Source organism: Dichotomopilus funicola, assembly GCF_033296635.1.
Source record: "Dichotomopilus funicola strain CBS 141.50 unplaced genomic scaffold C8A04scaffold_85, whole genome shotgun sequence".
In the NCBI taxonomy this organism is placed as follows: Eukaryota; Fungi; Ascomycota; class Sordariomycetes; order Sordariales; family Chaetomiaceae; genus Dichotomopilus; species Dichotomopilus funicola.
The window spans coordinates 97,464-119,668 of NW_026944106.1; the positions used below are offsets into that span (position 1 = coordinate 97,464).

Below are 22,205 nucleotides of genomic sequence, written 5' to 3' on the forward strand. Positions count from 1 at the left end.
TATCGGTTTCTCCATAAGTACTTGCAAAAGGTGCCTTCCTGCTTGTGGTAAATCATTCGGACATCAGGCATTGTAAATTAATACCAACTACAGGACGCTGACAACCCGAGATTTGGGTTTCCAATGTAACGGTGGGGCGGTTTCTTCTGATCAACCCCGCCTCCCCGCTTAAGATTTAGATACTAAACGAAGTGGAGCCGGCGGTTCGACGACAGGCAAACCCCGCAACCTTAACTTACGACTGCTGTGGCATCAAAGCACAAATAAAGATGGCAGAAGGCATAGGTTTGGCTTCCGGATTGCTTACTCTGGTAGGGTTCACCTTCAAATCCAGCGTCGCGCTTTACCAAACGGTCCAAAATATCCGCCATCATCCGGACACTGTGCAAGATCTCCAACAAGAGCTTGAGGCTTTGCAAGGAGCCCTACGGTCACTTACCGAGACGATCGGTGTCACGGCGGAAGCAGAATTTTCTGCGCTCAATCTCCCTCTGAAGCGATGCGGCACTGCCTGCCATGAGTTCGAACAGAAGCTTCTCAGCTGCGTGTCGAAATCCGGCAGCGCCCTGGAGAACTTCCGAGGCTGGGCTAGGCTACGATATCTGGGTGATGATGTAGACAGCTTTAGGCGGTCGCTGGCGGGATACAAGTCTATTATCCTCATCGCCGTAACCGACGTGACTCTGTAGGTCTTCTTTCTCACCCTACCCTATATATATTCCCGTGTTCCCCAACGTGGCCAACTAACTCCTTGGTCGAAATTCAGACGTAAATCCTCCATCACCAGCAACAAACTGGAGGAGCATAAAGCCATGATCGAGAGCGCCACTGCCAGCCTCGAAGATCGCCTTCAAGTGATTGACGACAAACTTGAGTCGATATTTCAACACACCGTATCAGCGTCCGATACAGACGCCGCCGAGTTACTGCAGATCAAGGAGGACCGTTTGAGCACGCAGAGGTGTCTCCAGATCTGCAACCAACTCTCCGACCACATTGATCAGATCCAAGTCCCACCCATGCGGCGCAATCCCAGCTCTCCGGGCTCGATCGATCCCGGCAGAGTCACCAGCGAAGGTATTCAGGAATGCAAGAACAGGCTCGCCGTAACAGCTGCGATACTGGACAAGAATATGCAAGAGTTGATGGAGAGACTGGTGAAAAAATCGAAAGCAGCCATGTCGAACGAGGAGGAAGCGGAGGAGCTTGCCAAGTTGCAGGCAGACTGGGAGTCGGCTCGCGAATGCATTGAGATCTGCTCCAAGGCGGACGCGAATCTGAACGAGAACATCAGCGTCATTGACAACTTTGCTACGGGCGATGATGCTGTCCAGTTCCTGGTCTCAACGGATGGCAAGACGATACACGCTAAGAACAGAGGATACGGAATGCGACCGAGGCAACTTGGGGGTCACCTCAGCGATGAATCCCTTCAGCAGGTATCACGCGATATGTCCCTTGTTGCTTTTCACAATGCCGTGAATGGCAGATCACCCATGCAAGACGATTTACGCCAGGTTTCGGATGAGGTGGTGAACCGGTCTAGCTTCGGCTTCCAGGAACGCCATGGCCGGGGTATCAAGCTCGAGTCTACTGCAAATCCAGTCATATCTTCGAAAGGGGCAGCTGGGGGTGAGGGAAGTAGGCAAAATCCGAGCGCTATGTAGCGCGACTTGATGTAGCGTCACAGCTAGCTCAACTGAGTCTCGTGCCGCAAATGGCTTCATTTGTTCGTCTATATAAGAGATAGTGATATCATATTTGTCGCAAAGGCTCATATGCGGCCGCAAGTAGGAAAATGGAGGATTAGCGGATACCGTACACGATCCGAATAACCTTGGCGGAGCGGAACTTGATGAGGTTGCTCCCAGCCTGGATGCCGCGATGTTCCCAGCATGATCCCAGCGGTAGCCGCAACAACGCCACCCGACATGGGCCTTCATGTTCATCTCTCTTCTGTGACAGCGTGTATATGTTCTCCATCTTTCCTCTCCGTTTCGCTTATCAGAACTTTGATTTGTTCTATGCTACAAATCACGCAGAATGTCGAATCCAATCAGCAAAACAGAGCGGCAGCGGTTGGAGGAGGAGAGAGATGTCACCCTGGCTTGCCTGGCCATCTGCGAAGCTGCGCGCGCTAGAGCTGATCACGCTCTCAAGGATATTACCAAAGAGACCAAAGAGACCGAAGAGACCGAAGAGACCGAAGAGACCGAAGAGACCGAAGAGACCGAAGAGCGTCAAAAGAGCATTTCCAGGGACGACACACGTGCCGTCTCAAGCCTCTCGGACCTGATCGGGAACGGTCGTTGGCAACCAAACCGACAACCTCAATCCGACACGCCTTTCAGCACTGGCAGCAAGGTAGACATAGATACCATCAGTCCGTCACAGCACACCAGTCTCTGTCATCGACAGCGAGAAACCCAATCCTGCACTAGAGAGCTGAACGAAATGGGAGGCCGTATGGAGAGCTGCGGGAATTCTGTTGCGGGACTCCAAGGAAAATTTCATGAGTCGTTCGTTATGGTGGAAAATTCTGGTGATGAAAAGATGGGGGGCAAATTAAGAATCTAGCAGCGTATTAGTCTCTGAGCGAGCCGGACGGATGCAAGAGGTGGCAACGACTCGCATTCCCTACATTGAGGTCTGCCTATAAAGATTTCTATTTTGCCATGATTGAGGTATTCGGGTGGATGGATGGACGGATGTTATTTCGCCCGCAGGCGTTAACTCACCTGCACGAACCGGAATCTAACGTGACTCTTCGATCGAAACCCACTGTTTCCGCACCCCCTTTTCGAAAGGGCGGGGTCAACCCCACGTCGCTTATTTCCGCTCTGACTCCACGACACAGCCGGGATACACGAACTTGATTGCACTTCCCTGTTCTGTATTTTTCTGCTGCCCTTCCCGCTCTTCTTTTCTATTGCTATCGTTCGCGTAATGGCAGAAATAATAGGCATATCTTCGGGGCTGGTAGCCTTGGTAGGATTTGCGCTAAAGTCCAGCACCCTGCTCTACGATACGGTCCAGAGCTATCGCAGCCATCCCAAGAACGTACGCGACCTAGTGGATGAGCTCGAAGCACTCGATGTAGTCCTACGGGCGCTATCCGAGACGGTGGAGCAAACCAAGGATACGGATTTCACGGCTCTTAAGTTACCGTTGCTCCGATGCGGAAATGCTTGCAAGGACTTCGGCGAGCTGATCGCGAAATGCTCGTCGCGCTCTGGTGGGTCAAAAACGAGCTTTCGCGACTGGGCGAAGCTGAAGTACATGGGTGACGGTATCGACGAGTTTCGTAGGATGCTGGCTGGGTATAAGTCAACGATAAACATCGCGCTTGCAGACGCGAACCTGTGAGTCATTCAAATCCTCTCCTCGTCCCAATAGTGCTGATACCTGCCCCTCGACTCAGCCGCCAGTCCTCGGTCACCACCGAAGGGCTCGAAGCATACAAAGTTATGATCAAGGATGCTACGACCGATCTTGAAGACCGTCTCCAGAGCATCGACGAAAAACTTGAATCCACGTTCTCACGAGCCGCCAGCGAGTCTGACGAGGAGGCAATCCAAATGCGGCAGATGCAGGAGGAGCGGTCGAGCACGCAGCAAGGCCTCGCAATTTGCGCTCAGTTATCCGCTCATATCTCCCGGATCCAGCCCCTATTAGCGGCCGATCATAGTCAGCGCTCCACTGATGCACACGCGATACCTCCTGCTGTAGCCGAGCGTATCACCAGAGAAGGTCTAGAAGAATGCCAAGACACTCTTAGCAATACGGCGAAGCGACTGGAAAAGCACTTGCAGAGCATAATGGATCGGCTCATGGCGAAGTCCAAGATGGCTCTATCGTCATCCCAGGATGCAGCTGATCTCGGAAGGCTGCAGGAGGAATGGGATACGGCGCGGCTTTGTCTGGACATTTGTTCCAAGGCCAACGAAAATGTGACAAAAGTAACAATCAATGTTTTCGAGAACATTAAGGGGGACGAAGACATACTTCAGTTCTTCGCTTCTGCGACCGGGAAGATCGTACATGCTAAGAACATAACGCTCGGGCAGAGGGGCGTGCAATTTGGGGGGCAGCTCAGCGATGCTTCGATCCAACAAATTTCGCAAGACTTTTCTCGCACTGCGTACATCGCGCCGATGGATCCTGCGCCAGAAATGGCCACTCCTGCGGATAGGGCTGGCATCTCAGTGTTCCGCGATCGTTACGGGCCAGGGTTTAAGCTTAGCCCACAAGACGGCGCTTTGTCGTCATCGGCAGGGCAGCAGGAACAATGAGTGGTGGGAGGCTCGGCCAATCGTCAAATTGAGGGGTTGGTCACCGTTTTGAAAGTTGTTTACAGCTGAACCCTTGTTCCTAGTCGTCCAGAATTGAGCAAGATTCGTCACCGCTGATCCTCAGAAGGTTTGCAAGTAGGTTTCGGCCATCTGAGGCTGTGTAAAGTGCGCCAGCAAAGTCATGGCTAAGGAAGATCGGCCTGCAGTGTGGCAAAGGACAGCTCATGGGCAAGTGTAATGTCAAACACACTAGCTGCCCCTTCATAAGTGACTCTCTTGCGTGTCCATCCTTCGTTGCATAGGCGTTGATCGCTCTCTGAGACCTGTACGACGTCGAGCAAGGTGGGCTTGGGCTTGGGCCTCCCCTCCGTCGCACTTGGCGCGACACCAACGAGGTGCCGCGCCAAGTGCGACGGAGAAGAGAGCGCGGGTGGCATCACGGAATCGGAACGGCGGAGGGCAGCTCTCGACGATATAGCGTGTCGGCGCCCTGTCACTAAGGAGGCGCTTTTTTTACGCACTTTAGTCAGCACATCATGCAAATCTTGGTCTGAATAAGGCATTTTGGGTGGTTGGATCTACTAGTAAACTTTGGAGCGTTTTTCGGAGATTTGGGTGGTCTTTTTATACTACATGTGACTTAGTAGCTGATGCAACTGCAACTTTTTTATATCGTCGGCTCTCGGACCGGTCAGGTGAGGAACCCGCCGACTTAATAGTTAATGTAATAGAGTAATAGTGTGGAACTCTTCTATGTTGGATGCTGGCTATAGTTTATCTATGCAGGTAAGATGGTTTGGTTCGAGGGGCTAGGGGATCGCCATCTATAAGAGACAGCTAATTATTGGAAACTGAAATACGCTAGCGGATCGGTCAAATGGAAACCGTTTGAGGGTGTTTCACACTGTACCAGGCTATTAAGTGTCAGAGCAGAGGTAGTAGCGTAGAGACCTTAATGGGGGGCGGTGGGGTTGGAGGTGGGGGGTTAATGACTGCTGGGGTGTTCGAAATATACAAACATAACATAACGACTTGTGCTTTGGTTTCCGCGATTAGGGAAACTGTGGTTGAATGGGCCAGGGCAACTTGATAGCATGGACTCGGACTGACGCTGTTTTGCATACGGACTACTTCCTACCCCTAACCTCCAACCAATCCCACACGATCCTTCCATCCAACTAGGTCTACCCACACTCGCCACACTGCTCCTAGACAGGAATACATGCATCGGCTCGGCGAGATATCTACCGTGTCACCCTTTCCTCCTAACCCTTCTGAGTGTTCCTTCCTCACGCCTCCATGTTCTCGTCCCCGCTCACTTCCTCTCCTTGTCCGCCTCGCGCTTGGTACTGGGCCAGCCGGGCCAGCCGCCGTTGCCGCCGCCGGGAAGATGCGCAATCGGGCCATCAGGGTTCATGACGCCGCCATCCTCGGTCCAGAATGCAGCCGGGCTGACGGGCTTGTCGGCGGTCTGGTCGATGCCGAAGCGGATCCAGGCGAAGAGACCGGCAGAGAAGTCGCCGTCGCCCTCGGGGTCGGCCGCGGGGTTAACGAAAGCGTAGCGCACGATCGGGTCATCGCCGTTAGCGCCCTGGCGGAAGAGGAAATCGTCGACGTTCGCGGTCACACCCATGGTGTTGGTGCTGTAGGGGGCCACGGTGTTGGCCGAGGTAATGAGGTTCTGGTCGAAGTAGAGCTGGCCGACATGGGCCGCACGGCCGCCGGTGATGGTGTTGTTCTCCGCCTTCTCCGCTCCGAGGTAAACGATGGCTAATGGCATGCTCTGTTAGACTGACGACTTTCTCTACGGGGGGCAGCAGTGAGCGTAAACGACCTACCGTGGATATGGGTGGCACGTCCCTCGTAGTGTCCCGGGAAGAGCGAGTCGAACGAGGCGATACCGTGGTCGTCGGTGGGCTGCACGCCACGGAGGGTGGTACCCTTTAGGATCGAGGCATCGTTGGGGTCGCCCATGCCGGGGTAGCCCTGCACGCCGACATATATGCCCTAGAAAGAAGCTGTTAGCAACTGGAGCCAAGCATGGGCGGCTGCTGACCCTAATGGCTTACGGTCGAGTTAGAGCTCCAAATGTCGACATAGGCGTCGTTGACCGTCTCGCAGGTCTTGTAGTCGACCACCTGGATAGCCAGGGTCAAGGGGATACCAGCCTCGTCGTTGGTGATATCTTTGCGGATCTCCTCTCCCTTAACGTCTTCAAGCTACTGTCAGCAATTGCGCCCAACACAAACCGTAACTGCCCCCAAACGTGGCCGAGTCCGACTTACACAACGGGCCCTGGTCGACAGCGGGCATCAGGATGCAGGCTCCGGCATCCGAGAAGAGCGAGCCGAGGTCCATATCCGCCGTCACGGTCTTGTTGCTCTTGTGGTTGATCTTGGACACCGAAAGGTAGTCGCGGGGGTGCAGAGATTCCCTGTGAGGCGCAAATCATCAGTTAGTACCCGCTTCACCGTTGTACCCTCCAAGACATCTCATATCGCAATGCGCCGGAAGACACGAGGACCCTTACTTCTGCAGGCTCGCATCCACATCGATGCCACGCGCACGCCGCAGCCGCGCTAGTTCCCGGCCATGGATCTGGACCGTCTTCTTGACAAAGGCGGGCTCGTTGAACTTGGTCGAGCAGTGGGCCAGCGACTTGCGCTCGAGCGGGAGCGCCGAGTGCGCATACACCTCCTCCTTGTGACCCGGGTGAGCGACAGTGGGGGCTGCCAGCAGCAGCATGCCCGCCGCAAGGACGGTGTTCAATAGTGGTGCCATGGTGTTGTGTGTTAAAAATGCTAAGCAAGTCGAAGTGATCGGCTCGTGGGGGAAGGGCGAGCTGTCTAGAGACAAGGAAGCAGGCTACCGCACGCAGATCAACAAGTCTATTAGTTCAACGGGGGTAGGTCAAGAATAAATAAAAGCAAGGAAGGTGTACCCCCGCTCCTCAACGTCCACCGCTCCGCCGGCGTCTGTTGCCCCTGCCCTATCTTTTGCCCGGGCCGCCTCGCATTCCACGAGATGCCCATCCTTGACGCCGATTCGGCTCTTGCCGACGGATTTTCTGACGAAAAGGCGCAATCCACCCATGGATACCCGGGTCACATCATATCCAACTTCACCCGTCGATAGGGTATTCGGGTGCCAGGCTCGCAGGTCATGGGATAAAAACGGTCGTATTGTCCCCGCGGAACCGGCACCTTCCCGACCGATCGCCTTTGTCCTCCGTCGTACACATCGCGCAGGTTGCACTCTGACCTTCGCATGATGCCTGATTGGCCTTGCACCCCGCGGGAGGCCGTTGCGTTATGTGTGGAGAGTTTAAGTGCCAAGATGCCACGCCTCTGGGGATTAATCTGCGACGGGAGGAAAATAAGTCTCGGCAGGCGAATCGGGTGGTTTGACGAGGAGGATTGCAGATGGGCATGCCGGTTAAAACTAGCCGGATCCGAGCGAATCGCCAGTGCCGTGCCTTGCAACACAATCCGTCAATGGCCCCGGCCTCCGGGCTTCGTCGGCACGCACGCGGGCGATTGTTTGCTGGTTTATCCAAACACATGGGTGGCTGCTGCAGGTGCGATGCTGTTTAGATGAAGCACTTGTCAGTGGGCCTCGGCAGTTGAAAACGAAGGCAACGGCCGAGAAAGCGCGGAGGGTCACGCCCGACAACGTTAATCCTTTGGCCCTATTCTCTTCATTCAAACACGGTGCTGACCACTTTTAAGCTCTTTTCGGCGAGGCTGTGGTCGGCTGTCTGCCGTTCTTAAATGCCGCTGCCATTTCTCCGGCATCCGAGCGGCGTGGAGTGACGAGGCCTCAGACTCGGTGTTATTCCGTCGCGAGGGTCGAAATGACTGCACCGAGTAAAGTTATTGTGTCATTGAGGAAGTAATAAGGAGACGACCCGAGCTATAATTAACCATAAGACCGAGCTTTTTAGGAATCCGAACCTGCAAATTGTTTGCTGACAATTAATAATAATCGGACGGAGAACAACAACCACTTACATCTGTGTGCCCGACTTCGAGTCGCTGTTTCCAAAAATGGCTGCCGTGGACGTCCACTCACTCATGTTGACGGATACGGCAGCGGCGGACGACCATCATACCAACACACCTGGAAGTTACCTAAGCATTATATTTGGTCAAGATATCTATAGACTCATCATTTCGTGTTGTTCCTAATTCCTTTCCCTTTTCTTTTCGTTTGCTCCCTTTCTTTCTGATGTCTTTGGCACTTTGCTGCACATCAGTCTGTGTCTGAGGCATACTCTCACAGGCAAAAATGGCGGATTGGCAGCTCAGCCTCCACGCGCCTTGTTAATGCCAGCATTTCGCCGTTGGCCCTTATTTGGGCCGTGTTGAAGTGCTTTGAGCGATCCGTTGGCCGCGAAGGCTTTGTTTGATGCATCTTGTGACTGTATGGGAGAGGGAGCTGGCCACAGGAACGCTTTGTTGTTCCCGGGCGCACAATTGACTTTTCGTTCCTTATTAAACCCCATTATGCTGCAAAGTGAAAGTTTAAGTTGTCAACTCTCTTTCCCCATTTGATCGAAGCCCACATGGACATCAGAATCACTTGCCAAACGATGAATTTCCCGGTTTCCGTTACTGGGGAGGACTCGCTTAAGCTCCCGATCACAACTAACGACACGGTCTATCTGTACCTCGACATTCCTTGCTCACTGGCACTTAAAAACTTCGATCCGAAGTCGTCTATCGCCTCAACACCGGTCCCGACAGGCCGTCCAGGCTTCCGTTTGCTATGGTGGCTTCGGAAACCTCCAATATCCGACTTGATGACCTACCGATTCACGTCAGGTTATCCCGCTTTTTACGACTTCAGAGACTTGCGGTACAAATTGCAGACAGAGATTTTTGCCGAAGGCACAAAGAGGAGAATCTGGGCCGACCGCGTGAAGACAAACCTTCAATCTTGGGAAGCAGCCGACAAGGTCAGCTTGTTTTGCGTGATGGGATCAGCGATACCCAACCCTAATATCGACTTATCGCCCAACCGAGCCCTGGTTTTGAAGGCTATCGGAAGAACTGCTGACGGATGTGGTTTGGCCTTCACGGCTCGTGAGCTGTCCGAAAAAGAAAGCAACAACTGGATGAAAAAATACGGACGGTGTATCAACATCATAAACAGAATGTTCCCGACCTCTGACACAAAGGACGGGTTAGTGCTCCATCGCGCACCTTACGCGCTATATAGCGTCATGCGTTATGGGAAGCTTTGGCGGACGGCGAGAAGGCTGCGGAAGCAGACATGATTTCGACTTTAGGGTCAGTTGAGGATGTGGGAGATTTCCCGACGGGTGGGTAACCTCGTGAATGGGGGAATGAACCATTGATATCACCACGCGATGGGCATATTATTTCGGCCCGACTGTTTCTTGCCATCTTGATCTGCATTGTCTACCGTTGAGATATGGAGTCACTGAGTCGGCTTTGAACAACAAATAGATACTCCGCCTTTTCATACCTCTACCATTGCATAGCCAAGCCCCAGCAGAGAGGTCAGCGTACCTGTACTCACCGTCAGTGCTATACATTGGATTGGCTATTTTGAAACTGAGGACGCAGAGATTACAAGTCACCATTGCAATGTCAAGGAGATTGTCATGACCCCTGCTTACGGACCCCCCCCCAAAGGATAAATCGCCGGACAAAACGTTCTACCAAACATTGACTAACTAAACGAGAGATCTCCAACTAACAACAGGCATCTGATACTAGTATCCCCTTGGCACCCCTTCTACCATTTCCAACTACGCCTTAGTCTGAGCCAAGACCGCAGCAAACTCCTCCTTAAAACTCGCCCACCAGTCCGCATCCGACTTCTTCGGCACCCAGCCAAGGCTCCGAGCCAATGCAGCATCAGTCACAGCCCTAATAAAACCAGTTAATCACTGCCGTACCAATCGGTAGTCGTTCACCAAATCCAGGAATAAACTCACCTCGACGCAAAGCCCAACTCAGCCAACTGCGCATTCCCCCCAAGAACCTCCGCAAACTCCTCCAACGCCACGCTCACCGGCTCCGCCGTCTTCAGCGCACCCAACTCATACCCAGCCTTACCCACCGCCTCCGCAACCGCCTTGAAACTATGCTTCCCGGCCGCAGAGAAATACAACCCCTTCTCCCCCGTCGGCACCTTCTCCCCAGCGAGTACCTTGCCCAACAACAACTCATACAGCGCGGCCAAATCCTCAATATGCACGTGGTCCCACTCACCCGCACCATTAGGGCCGACATAGAACGCCTGACCGCGGGCGATGGCAGTTTTGGTGAGGATAGGCACCTGGATGGATGCCGTGTTGAACAGCCCTGTGCCGCGGCCATAGACGGTCGCGGACATGATAATGAGGGTGGGGACGTCAAGCGCTAGGCCGGTGGTGGTCACGGTTATGTCGGTGGTGCGCTGGGGGTAGGCTTCGGCCGTTTCGCGGTCGAGGAGGTATTGGTGGATGTTTTCGGTGGCGTCGGAGAAGACGCGGGTGGTGGGTGGGGAGTGGATGTAGCGTTTGGTGATGGGGTGGTCGGCGAGGTTGGAGGTGCCGGAGGTTTGGATGTAGAAGACGGGTTTGCCGCCGGTGGTCTTTTTGCGCTCGGCGAGTCCTTCGATGAGGGCTTTGGCGGAGGCGGCGTGGAAACCGTTGGCGCTGTGGATCACGATGTCGTGCTCGCTGGCGGCTTGCTTGAGGGCTTCGGAGTCGTCGAGATCGTTGAAGACGATCGCGTTGATGCCCTTGGCTTTTAGGATGTCGGCTTGTTCTTGCTTGCGGACGAGGGCGGAGAAGGAGGATTTCTTGATGTCCGGGTTGGAGGATGCGAGGAGCTGGGTGAGGAAGCTACCGCCCATGAAGCCGGTCACACCGGTCAAGAGGATCTTTTGGCCAGACATTTTTATGTTGGTGTTGGGAGTGAGAGGATTTAGTGTAAGAGTAGTAATTTTAAGTGGAAGGTGAGCGTTGGATTTGCGTTGTAAGTGAGTAGTGGATGAAGTAGTGTGTTTTGTGATGCTGAGTTGAACTGTTTGAGGCCGAGGAGAGTGCTCCTCTTATACCCCCAAGCTCCTTAAACGTTTCCAACTCCATGATTCCAGTTTTCTTGCCCACGAGTTGTTCCCGTCGTGTCGAGCTGACAAACTTGGACGTTGTCAAGTGTGAAGATGGACTCTACAAGCGGGGCTTGGCAATTTTTGGCCCGCCTGATTATTGGAGCTAGCCGCGAGCAAGCAACTTTTTGCGAAGGCCAGTCCGAAATAGGAAAGTGGGGCGATGCTGATTCAGAGATTTGATGCCGTTTTAGTGGGCCATTTGCTCTAACGCCCATTAATAATCTGCTGTCTTGAATCGCGACACTGTTTCACCTTTTGATGTGAAGAAAGATTGTATGCTCACCGCGAATAACTTTCACCCGCCGGCGTCTGGATCATTGATCATTTCCGAACGTTCGAAGTCCCACACTCTCCGAGGTGCTTCTTCAACGTCTAGCTGACTAAATGGGCATAACGAACATCGACGCGGTCGGTAGGCGTCTGACGTGCTGAACTGAGTTTTTGTGGGGCCGTCCATGTCTTGACTAGGTAGCTTCGTCGCCATAACGTTACCTCCGTAGAGCCCCAATCAAACTACCAGACGCGCTGGACGGCTGCGGGGTCATCTGATGATCTGACAACATGGTCAAGAGCCCCATCGCGACGGCCTGTCTACGAATCTAAGGTCCGAAGACCGCGAAGTCTGGGTGTGCTTTGGCGAAAATGCTCAACTTCAATTCTATTACCACACTTGATTTCCGAGACAAGCCAGGCAATCAGAAGACACACCGAACAGCACAACGTGGGAAGCACCGCAAGGCGTTGAGCTCGAAGCGGTGTGGGAATTGTCGGAGTAAGTGGCACAACACATGAAGGGTATTAGGGTAACATCATAGAACGTAGAAAATAGCAACCCGTTTGCTAACTTTGATGTTTGTTGCAGCACGGAAAACCGCCTGTGACAGAGCCCAGCCATCATGCACCAATTGCCAACGGCGAGGCGTCGAATGTCCCGGGTACGGTCTCCAGCTCTCCTGGCCTCGCGGAAATGATGGCCGCCGGGCTGCTGAAGGCCATCGGCACCATATCTTACCCTTGCGGTCCAAAAACCTGGAGTTTGTCAATGCCACGGATCGCGATATCGAGGCGTGGGCTGGTAGCCCCCAAGGGCGTTATTTAGGTATGTTCCGTACCCTCGCAGCCTAGTTACGGAAAAGTAAGTGCTAACATTATTAATCTAGAGGAAGGAAAAGCGAAGGCGTTGGGCCCGTTAGTGTCCCAGCTTCTCGGGGGCGTGACACTAGGGCAGATAGACCCCTTTCTGGTCACCAACCGTAAGCTGCAACCTTTTCGATGCCGAGACAAGATGAATGCTGATTACTTGAAGAATACAGCCCCGTAGCCCGTCTCCTGTCTTCGGCCTTAGATGAGGTGCCCGAACTCTACACCTTGTTAGTGCGCATGTCCCTGGCGGATGACACACCCTCAGCATTGGCAGCAAGACATGCCATCGCCGCGCTGTCTTACCAGCACCTTGACCAACATGAGGCAGCGGTCCTTCATCAGACCAAGGCTTTGGGTGCTCTACAGACCGTCATCAACAGCATTACCTCTGGGAACACGGAGAACATGCAAGCCTTCCGGGCCATGGCGGCTAGCATGCTTCTCAACATCTTTGAGGTATGTTCTGTTCAGTGCCCATTCTGGTTTAATACTCGTGTACATTTCGTGCTGGTTCTGATTTAACCTTCTGCAGACCCTAAACTTCGACGCCTCGCCCCTGAGCTGGGCCATGTTCTTTTGCGGCTGCAAAAAGATTGTCAACCTCTTCCATACACCACATACATCTTACGAGGGCGACTCGGCCATGATTCTCGACTGGATATTCTACCACGACACGTTTTATAAGTTCAGCGTGCGGCACTGGTACCCGAAAGAGAAGCAACAAATTCTGCTGGCCCAGCACCGGAAAGTAATCTCCAAGGCTGTGTTCTCACCTCTGCGGCAAATTGTCTGTCCTCCCAACGTTATGCTACCCTGACCCCATACCCAAACCTCTCACCCCTAACTAACATATTCTCGTCTCCGTCTTTTAGATTCTTCCGTCGACAGGTTGCTCCCTCGAACTCCTCGATCTCATCTGCCAAACAGTCGACGCCGTCCTTGAGCGCGACGACCCTCAGCACCTCTCGCCTTCACACCTCCAGGCCATCCGCCGGCTCGAGCTCCGCCTTGAAGCCCTCATCCAAACCCCCCGCATCACCACTGTCACCTCATCCAACACCCCCGAAAACACCAGCGATCTAACCGAGACCCAAATCCAAACCCAACCCCACACTCAGCCCGAAACCGATCCCTCAGCCACGGCAACAACAGTACCGACCCATGAACAAGAAACCAACCTCGCCGAACTATACCGTCTCGCAACGCACATCTACCTCCTCCGCATGGCCCGCGCCCTTCCCCCCACCCACCCCCTCATCACACCCCTAGTCTCCCGCGCTCTGACCCTCCTCCGACACCCATCCATACAAAACCACGGCTGTGCCCGCCCCTGGCCGCTCTTCATCATAGCTCTCGAGGTCGGCGCTGCATCACAGCATCAAACCGAAAACGGAAGTGAGGACGCTCGGAGCGTGGCGAGCGGTGCGATAGAGGCTGCGAGAAGGAGACGACCGTTGGGGAATTTTGTGTTGATGAGACGGTTGGTGCATGCTGCGTGGGTGCAGATGGATCTTGGTCTTGGTGGGGATGATAAAGGGGGAGAGGATCTGAAGAGGGTGTATGATATTGTTGTTAGTGGGGTGAGGGTGCCGCCTTCTTTTACGTGAGTGACGGGCGAGATAGATATCACGGCACCGTCGAAGACCGGCACGGAGATATTTACAGGACGGCGTTCTTCGGCAGTCGGGTTATGTCAGGCTGGGCCCTGAAGTGTGGCTTGGATTCTCCCTTGCTCGCTCTCACCGGTGATTCTAGAGTAATTCGTCGAAACGCATGACAGTTTCTTAGTCTTCTTCACTTGGTCCGTCTATTCAACAGTACCTCAAGCAACGCAAAATGGTACGCAGGCAAATCTCCAGCCCAGCTCCAGACCAACGCTTTCATCCCAAATCCCCCCCACCGATTCCGCACCTTCCCTCCCAACTCCAACCACACCATATACACCCCCTTCCCACACTCCCAGTCACCAGCTCCTCCCAATGTGCCAAACAGCGTGTTTGGCCCAGCGGTATTGGGAGGAGCACCACGCCACTACCGTCGTAAATCGAAGTGGCCCGGGGTTCGATTCCCGGGGCCAGCGAAGAAAAATTCTTTCACCGGAAAGAGTTTTCGTGTCCACCAACCGCTATCCCTCCGGATGGGGATAAGCGCTTGGTGGTGAGCTTTTTGTGCTTTTCTTTTGATAACTTCCACCCTCCATGAGTCAATTGTATTACACCTAGTACGATCGTGCTGCTAAAGACAGGGAAGAAAACGAAGCAGATGCCAAAGAACACAGATGCAGTGAGGTATTCTTATCAACCAAAACCGAATAGACTCGCTTGCATCGATCTCGTGGTATATTTTTCGTTTTTCCACGCCGAGATCAACAATTAATCAACGTTATGCAGCTATTTGCCGAGGCTATAAGGTTAACCCACGCATTACTAGCCAAGCAAACCGGAATGGGAGCCAAAATGAAACTGTAACAGGATACAATGGTCTTCATTTGCTTCAGCAAAGGAGGTTTGCGATAGAAACGTGAACACAACCAACAATCACATGAAACATGCCCGGCACAACGATGTGCCTCATATGTGGATGCACTGTACAGTATCCAAGATAAAACAAAAAGAAATCCAAAAATGACCAAAAATACCCTCAAAAGCACACTGTGACAGAAAGAAATATCCAAAAGACCAACCAAGAGGAACCCTCCATGAAGATCTCAGCCCAACAACGGTCCCAGAGCCTTCAAAAGCCCCTCATCAAGCGCGCGTTGATCACCCGGCATAGCCGCATTGACCAAAAGCCGTGGCTTCTTAGTAACCGGGTCGCGGCCGACCACGGAGGCCAAATCGGCAGAGCATTGAGTAACCAAGAAACGGCACAACTTTGCCTGGCCCCGACGAGCCGCGATCAGAAGCGGTGTGTCAAAGAACACATGCTGGTCCTTTTCCCGGTCATCCACACGGCCGCTCAAGTCGAGCCCAAACTCGCGCTGCAGAGCGCGCAAGGTATCGATGAGGTCGGCCTCGGCGTCGCCCATCGAGTTGAAGAGGGCTACTACAATGGGGGTATCACCTTCGTCGTTGCGTAGGTTCAGGCCCTCGGGCCAGGCGCGGTGGAGTACGCGCAGGAGGTCCAGCGCGCCGCATCCCTTGCGCGCCCACTGGTGGAAGACGGTCGCGTGCCGGGAGTTGCGATGGTACAAGTGTGGTGTGGTTGCAGGTTGCAGGTTGAGGAGGAACTGGACTACGTCGGTGTGGCCTTCCCAGGCGGCGAGGCCGATGGACTGGTGCTCAATGAAATACCCACGGGGACTGGGCGCCGCTATCTTCGTTTTCTGTTGAGTGGTGCTGCCCGCATTGGTGCCGATCGCTGGGGACAGTGTGGATCCAGGGGTCGGAATCGCGAGGAGGGCCGTCTTCAGGGCTGGGTCCTGGGCAGCCGCGCGGAAGAGCACCCGGATGAGCGGCAGACAGCCGTGGTGGGCCGCGTCGCAGAGTATGGCGTTACCCGACCGCAGCAAGACGGCGCGCTGCTGCTGGACGGTGAGCGAGAAGACGGCGTCCCAGTCGGCGACAGTTCTCTCGCGGGCCCGCCATTCCTGCCCGTAGCGGGCCACGTACGGGAGGAACGCAGAGTGGTTGAACTGGGCCGCGACCCGGGGATTGTGGAGGAAGTTGAGCAGGAGCGCCGGCTTGTTGTCAGCTGTGATTTTGATGAGTGCGTCCCAGAGCGTGTCCTCGTTGAAGTCCGGGGGCCCAAGGAAGGACGATGGGGTTAGCGGTGATGGTATGGATGACGCCGGCGATGACGACGACAATGACGGCGAGGACAACGGTGAAGACGACCAGGATGCGTCATCTTGCAACAGATCCAGGGCGGAAGCTGGGGGCCCAAACAAGACGGCCAGGGAGAGCGCGTCGAGGGTGTCGACGAGAGGCACCCGTGACGGATCCTGCTGCACCGTGCAGCCGGGACGGTTCCACTGGAAGACCCAGTTACGGAGCCGAAGCGACTCCGGACGGCACAGGGCCATCAAAGCTCGCGGGTCAGGTCGAGGACCTCTCTCTGCCGCGGTTATCGCGGGCGATGTGTTTGGCGTCTTTGCCGCGTCTGCGTCGTCTGCCCCCAGATCGGCGAAGTGGCTGGTCCAGAGGCACGCCGCATAGGCAAAAAGCGGGCCGAGCCCCAGCCCGTTCGGATCGAACGTCCGTATGGGCCCAGCCCCGGAGTCTGAACTGGTGTCTTCCTCCTCATCGTCCGGGCCGTCGTCGAACAAGTCACCTCCGAGGTGGAGTAGGCCAGGGGTAACTTCCTCGGCTCGGGCCTTCGCAGCGAGATCTATGGCACCGCAGTTGTCCAGAAGTAGGTACCGAATGCAAATATCGAGGAGGCTGGCTCGTAGGGTCGAGGGCCGCTGATGCCGTACCTGCCATGACGGGCTGATGCTGGAGCCCAGCGGGTCGAGGGATGACGACCACCGTTCAGGGGCCTCCAAGAAGAGGAGTTCTCGGAGAGACTGGTGCACGAGACGGAAGCGTACCGCATCGGCGGTTTTGTTGAAGTTATTAGGGCTACCTGTGACGATAGCACCCGGCTTTGGTGTTGGCTGCACGGCCGTGACAAACGGCTGGATCAGCCGGGCCAGCACCGTCGCATGGCGGTCGGACTGTTTGAGGAGCCCCTCCATGCCGGTCACCGCGACCGAGCTGCCATGTTCGCCGCCGGTGGCAAGGCGGAGCGTCACGGCCGCAGCGAGTTCTGAGATGTTGAGAGCCCGTTTCGCGACCGCCAGGATCTCCAGCGCAGCCTGGAGCCTTAAGCGATTGACCTTCACGCCCCTGTGGGCCTGCGCGAACAGGCCGGCGTACAGATCGGTGAGGCCCCGGGTCCCGTCGAGAAGCTCCTGGAGGGCGTCACGCACCCCCGACACAGTGGTTCCGGCTTCCTGCAGATAGGCCACCGCGATGCGAAGCCAGATAGCGGACCCCTGGGCAAGCTCGGAAACCACGGATATGACCTCTCGGCCTAGCTCGGGCGGCATGTCGCTCCGTGACACGAGATATTCCGCAACCGCCCGATCCCGCTCCACTGACGGTCGGAACGCGATTGTTGCCGCCCCGAGTCCCAAGCTGCCCAGCAGCTCGGCGCCGCTGGACTCGGGCCGTGCACTGAGGAACACTCCGATACGGCTCTTCCCCGCTTCCTCCTGTTCTCCTTGCCCCTCGCGTTCTCGTTCCCCGTCGAGCATACCCTTCAAGAATTCCAACAGCTCGTACTGGTTGGCGTACGTGCACTCGTCGAGGCCATCAATCACCAGGACCACGCGGCTGGGCGACGCACGGATCGCGATCGCCAGGAATTCCTTCAGGCTCCTATTATTCTGCATCAACGCTGCGCCGCGAGACCCCTGATTCTGGTACCATTGAAAAAACCGATACTTCAGCGTTGGTTCCTTCTCCAGCAGCTGCGACAACAAGCTCCGCAAGATGGTGGTGAGCTCGGCCTCAGGGCTTCCGTACCGACAAAAGTGCCGGCAGATACTGGTCCCCGCCTCCTGTGATAACACCTGGCTGACGTACGCCGATACCACACTTTTGCCGCAACCCATACCACCCACGACGAGCAATGCACGGGGTGACGGGGATCGGCCCCCCTCAAGGGACACAGTGTCGTCCGATGTGGCGAAGCGCGAAGCCCAGCCCTGAAACGCCGGTTCTGATCGGATCCACGAGCATGCTTCGTCCGAGTAGCTGCCATGCAACTCCGTCGAGGGCGTATAGTAGTCATTGCCGAGCTGTGCTTGAACTAATTAAGGGGAAAGGGCGAGAGGTGCTTGTCAGCAAAGTAATTCCGGAAATGACGGGATTCCTGTTTCTTTTCCCTTCTGTCCTTTTCCCTTTTTTTTTCTTTGCGGGTTTTCTTCTTTCTTCTTGCCTTTTTCTTTTCTATTTTGTCTTTTTTTTTCCCTTTCTTTTCTTTTCGGGTTTTTGTCTTTCTTCTTTCCTAGTTCTTTCTTGTTCGGGAGATGGGGTTCTGGGGGGCAGCTTACATAATTGGTTTACCTCGATCCCTTTGACCGCCGAGTACAGGTCGATCTGCAGGATGAGGTCGAGAGTATCCGCGTGGCGTTGGAACTCCGTTATATGAGATTCAAACTCGGCGTTGAGCATCCGCGCCACGACTAGGAACCCGTTCCTGGACCCAGTGACCACCTTGACGCCCTCGAGGTAACAGGATAACAGTGCTTTGTACATATTGGTTAAGACCTGTTTTGCGCCGCAGGAAGCCACATTAGCGTTGGGCTCAAGACCAGAACACAGCCAAGCGAAGTCTTGGTTGGGCCACCCATTGCCAACCGCGCAGGTCACATGAAGGGTGAGAGAGTGGAGGCAATCTTACGGTTTCAACATCGGAGGAAACGGCATTCAGCTTGTCGCAACGTCCCATGGCTGGGACGAACGCCACTAGACGTTCCATGTACTCAGGGACCTTATCACAGACACCGCTGGCGGCCACGGCAATCTGGATGTAAACTACGCTTAGTATCATTCTTCCCAGCGTCGACGGGGGCAACTGCTACTCACCGACAATACACTCTTCACGATCCCGACCGCAGTGCCCGCTGTGGGATCCATCCCGGTAAACGGGCTGGCCCAGTCGATGATGCCCACAACGTTCTTCAGATACGGCCCGGCAACATGGAGGCCCTTCAGGATGACCGAATTCTCCCGCTGCTGCTTGTCCTTTTCTAGCATTTGCTGAAACTGAACCATAAGGTTGGATCCTGGAGCCAACTGCTGTTTTTGTTTCTCATCCAACGCCTCCCACGCCCGGCGATATGCTGGCCCAGACACGACCGGTTCCGAACCCGGGAGTGGGCGGACCGGCCTTGTCGGGGTTTCACGACGCCCATGTTGCTCATCCCCGTCGCGGCGGCTGTCCCCTTCGCGGAGGCTCCCCCCCTCGCGGCGGCTCTCCCCCGCTGGCTGGTTGCCCGGACCGCCCTGAGTGATGCCGTTCTCCGCCGTGGATCCCCGGGCCGGCTGCCCGCCGTCCGAAGATACAACGGTTACATGTGAAACTGATGGCTTCGGGGACGGCCTTCCGGATGGACTTGGGGACGGCTTTCGGGACAGACTTTTCCAGAAACGGTCCCTCAGTCGACCCATTCTCGTCGTCTAGAACGAATGTCGTCTTTATTCGTCCTTGAAAAAACGGGGGAAAAAAAGAAAAAAGAAAAAAGCCGAAACTCGGAAATAGGAGACACCGGAATGAAAAGCGGACGGAAAAACAATGAAAGGATATTGAAAAAGACGAAAAGGAAGAAAACCGCTATGCTTGATGAGGGTGTGGTCGTGAAAGTCACAGAAACGGGCTGAACAACGCCATGCCAAACGGTCGTGTAGTGTGTACGAAGCGATCGCGAAGCTGCAATCACCCGCCTTCTCTGGTCCCAAGCAAAGTCGAGGAAACCAGAGAATGCAACCAAGGAGGGACGTTGAGCGGTTTTGGGCTCCCCATATTGGAGACTGGGGCACAAGGCTCTCGCTTCCAACTGCTCTTATGGTAGCTTTGTTGAACTGTTTCACGCAGCTTCGCATCCTCGAAACAGACGGGCTTCTCGTGATTCGCTCCTGCCGTTCCTTCAAACAGGCGCAGACATGCACCACCCCCTCATGGGCCATGTCGTTTTGGCCAATCGCACCTTCCCGCCCCCAGGCGTCCCGTCCCGGACCTCCCCTAAAGTAGTTCCGCCGCATGCAAAGCCGCGCACATCTGCACGACCGGCGCTTGCGCACCCACTGGTCGGCATCGGGAGCGCGCGGTTCAGGGGGCTGAAACGGGGAATAAAATGACCGTTGTGACTTGTCGCTTTCCCCTGTTGCTTTCTGCTGGTACTGCCGTTGGTTTTCGGGCGCTTCTGTAGGGGGGAGCTACTCCAGAGAGGCAAGTACGTATCTTGCGCCGAGGGACCTACTTTGCTCCGGCCAATTTCCAATTAGCCCCCAGCAATTATCCCTCCACGTCGGCTCGTTGGGCATCGACGTGCCAGTCAAGTTCCCACTCACGTACTGTGCGCGATAGGCGACCTGATACTGTGATGTGAGAGGCGGGGCAAGTCAACCCCTAACCCAGAACTGGGCGCTTTTTTTTGGCTTAATCACGAGGAAGTGACGAGCCCAGCTTGCCCAGGCGCACAGGATGCCCCGCTTTCGGGCTCTGACCTATGAGCAAGAGGTGCGTCAACAGGCAGAGTTCCCGATGAGATGAAAAGTTAAGTTGAGAGATCAGTCATCGACTTATGACAGAACAGTTCTTCAACACAAACCCCTTCTCACCACGAACCGACTATGGCCGATCTAGACGTTGCCCTCGGCAAACCCGAATACTGGGACGAACATTATTCGAAGTCCGACGGCGAACAACCGACGCACGAATGGTTCCGCTCGTTTGAGGACCTGGAAGATTTTTTCCACCAAAATCTTTTTACTGCCCCCGGCCTAACCGCCGCAGATGACCCCCTGATTCTCCATCTGGGGTCTGGAGATAGTGTGAGCTTTTTTGATGATGATTTTTTGTCCCATAAAGTCATAAAGTCCCTCCGTGTTGTTTTAGTTCTTGTGACCTTCCACCCGTTCATTTCTTTCATCTCTCGTTTCTTTGTCTTGTTATCCTCCATCTGCGCAAGGGATGTTAGTAATCACGATACCAACACAACTTCAGGTGATCCCACTAGAACTCAGCTCCAGGGGTTACAGCCACCACATCTGCGCCGACTTCGCGCCGGCGCTGGTCTCCATGATGTCGGAGCGGCACAAAGAGGTTCCCGGGATACGCTGGCTCCAAATGGACGTCCGGGACATGGTTGGGCTCGCCGATAAGTCCGTCTCGGTGGCCTTTGACAAAGGCACGCTGGACGCCATGCTTCACGGCAGCCCCTGGAGCCCGCCGGCCGATGTGTTGGAGAATACGGAAAAGTACATGCGAGAGGTACATCGGGTGTTGGCAGACGACGGCGTCTTTCTCTACATCACATTTCGACAACCACATTTCATGCGTATCCTCCTGCAACGACATGGCTTGTGGAATTTAGATTGTCAGGTTTTGGGGGGGCATGATGGTGGGTTTGAATATTTCGGGTGGGTGATCCGCAAGGCGGGGGTTAGGCAGCCAGGGACACCGGAGACAAAAGAATCGTGAATGGGAATAGAATAGACTTTGGAGTAGAAGTATCGTTTTTGAGCGAGCTGAAGGACAACGATGACCATGGGTTGTTAATGTGGCCATCATCCCTTATCATGAGTTAGCTGTGACTCCTAACAGAAATAAAAGACGACATTTTGCGGGTTCCCCATTTCCATCGCAGGCGTTCGGCACGCCTCCTGTTCGTACTGTACAGGGATTGATTACGAGCTGTCTCCAGACACATTCGTCCCAAAAGACAAGTCATACGCAACCTGCTCATACAGGGGTGGCCCCAGGGGGGGCTCGGCGGCTTGCATACACACACGGTCTTGGCCAATCGCCAGACAATTCTTTTTCGGCTAGACACACATATGATAGCGAGAAATGTTGACAACGCAGGGGGCTTTTCATGGCACTTTAGCTCGCTCAGCTCCCCAAACCAACCCTGGCCCCGTTCCTTAATGA

General features: G+C 54.7%; 7 protein-coding genes across 7 annotated transcripts; 4 read left to right on the top strand and 3 right to left on the bottom strand.

Annotated features, from left to right (window-relative positions):
* Positions 1-269: 269 nt before the first annotated feature.
* Positions 270-1,667, top strand: C8A04DRAFT_32315 (uncharacterized protein; the record flags this gene model as incomplete). The annotated part of the gene is made up of 2 exons (XM_062782054.1): positions 270-685; positions 767-1,667. The coding sequence occupies 2 exons, from the start codon at positions 270-272 to the stop codon at positions 1,665-1,667; spliced, it is 1,317 nt and encodes a 438-aa protein (XP_062633559.1).
* Positions 1,668-2,946: 1,279 nt separating this feature from the next.
* Positions 2,947-4,292, top strand: C8A04DRAFT_40126 (uncharacterized protein; the record flags this gene model as incomplete). The annotated part of the gene is made up of 2 exons (XM_062784834.1): positions 2,947-3,362; positions 3,422-4,292. 2 exons carry the CDS (start codon positions 2,947-2,949, stop codon positions 4,290-4,292), a joined length of 1,287 nt encoding a protein of 428 aa, XP_062633560.1.
* A 1,315-nt stretch (positions 4,293-5,607) lies between these two features.
* On the bottom strand, positions 5,608-7,037 carry C8A04DRAFT_15187 (Intradiol ring-cleavage dioxygenase; the record flags this gene model as incomplete). Its single annotated transcript, XM_062778385.1, has 5 exons — positions 5,608-6,062; positions 6,131-6,299; positions 6,362-6,504; positions 6,578-6,726; positions 6,823-7,037. 5 exons carry the CDS (start codon positions 7,035-7,037, stop codon positions 5,608-5,610), a joined length of 1,131 nt encoding a protein of 376 aa, XP_062633561.1.
* Positions 7,038-10,068: 3,031 nt separating this feature from the next.
* On the bottom strand, positions 10,069-11,204 carry C8A04DRAFT_40128 (uncharacterized protein; the record flags this gene model as incomplete). The annotated part of the gene is made up of 2 exons (XM_062784835.1): positions 10,069-10,189; positions 10,258-11,204. 2 exons carry the CDS (start codon positions 11,202-11,204, stop codon positions 10,069-10,071), a joined length of 1,068 nt encoding a protein of 355 aa, XP_062633562.1.
* Positions 11,205-12,062: 858 nt separating this feature from the next.
* Positions 12,063-14,170, top strand: C8A04DRAFT_32319 (fungal-specific transcription factor domain-containing protein; the record flags this gene model as incomplete). The annotated part of the gene is made up of 6 exons (XM_062782055.1): positions 12,063-12,192; positions 12,283-12,519; positions 12,581-12,673; positions 12,727-13,019; positions 13,096-13,350; positions 13,436-14,170. The coding sequence occupies 6 exons, from the start codon at positions 12,063-12,065 to the stop codon at positions 14,168-14,170; spliced, it is 1,743 nt and encodes a 580-aa protein (XP_062633563.1).
* A 1,100-nt stretch (positions 14,171-15,270) lies between these two features.
* C8A04DRAFT_15194 (uncharacterized protein) lies at positions 15,271-19,723 on the bottom strand (the record flags this gene model as incomplete). The annotated part of the gene is made up of 6 exons (XM_062778388.1): positions 15,271-15,865; positions 15,932-16,132; positions 16,199-18,353; positions 18,604-18,820; positions 18,954-19,076; positions 19,148-19,723. The coding sequence occupies 6 exons, from the start codon at positions 19,721-19,723 to the stop codon at positions 15,271-15,273; spliced, it is 3,867 nt and encodes a 1,288-aa protein (XP_062633564.1).
* Positions 19,724-20,905: 1,182 nt separating this feature from the next.
* C8A04DRAFT_32321 (S-adenosyl-L-methionine-dependent methyltransferase) lies at positions 20,906-21,755 on the top strand (the record flags this gene model as incomplete). Its single annotated transcript, XM_062782056.1, has 2 exons — positions 20,906-21,106; positions 21,279-21,755. The coding sequence occupies 2 exons, from the start codon at positions 20,906-20,908 to the stop codon at positions 21,753-21,755; spliced, it is 678 nt and encodes a 225-aa protein (XP_062633565.1).
* Positions 21,756-22,205: the final 450 nt, after the last annotated feature.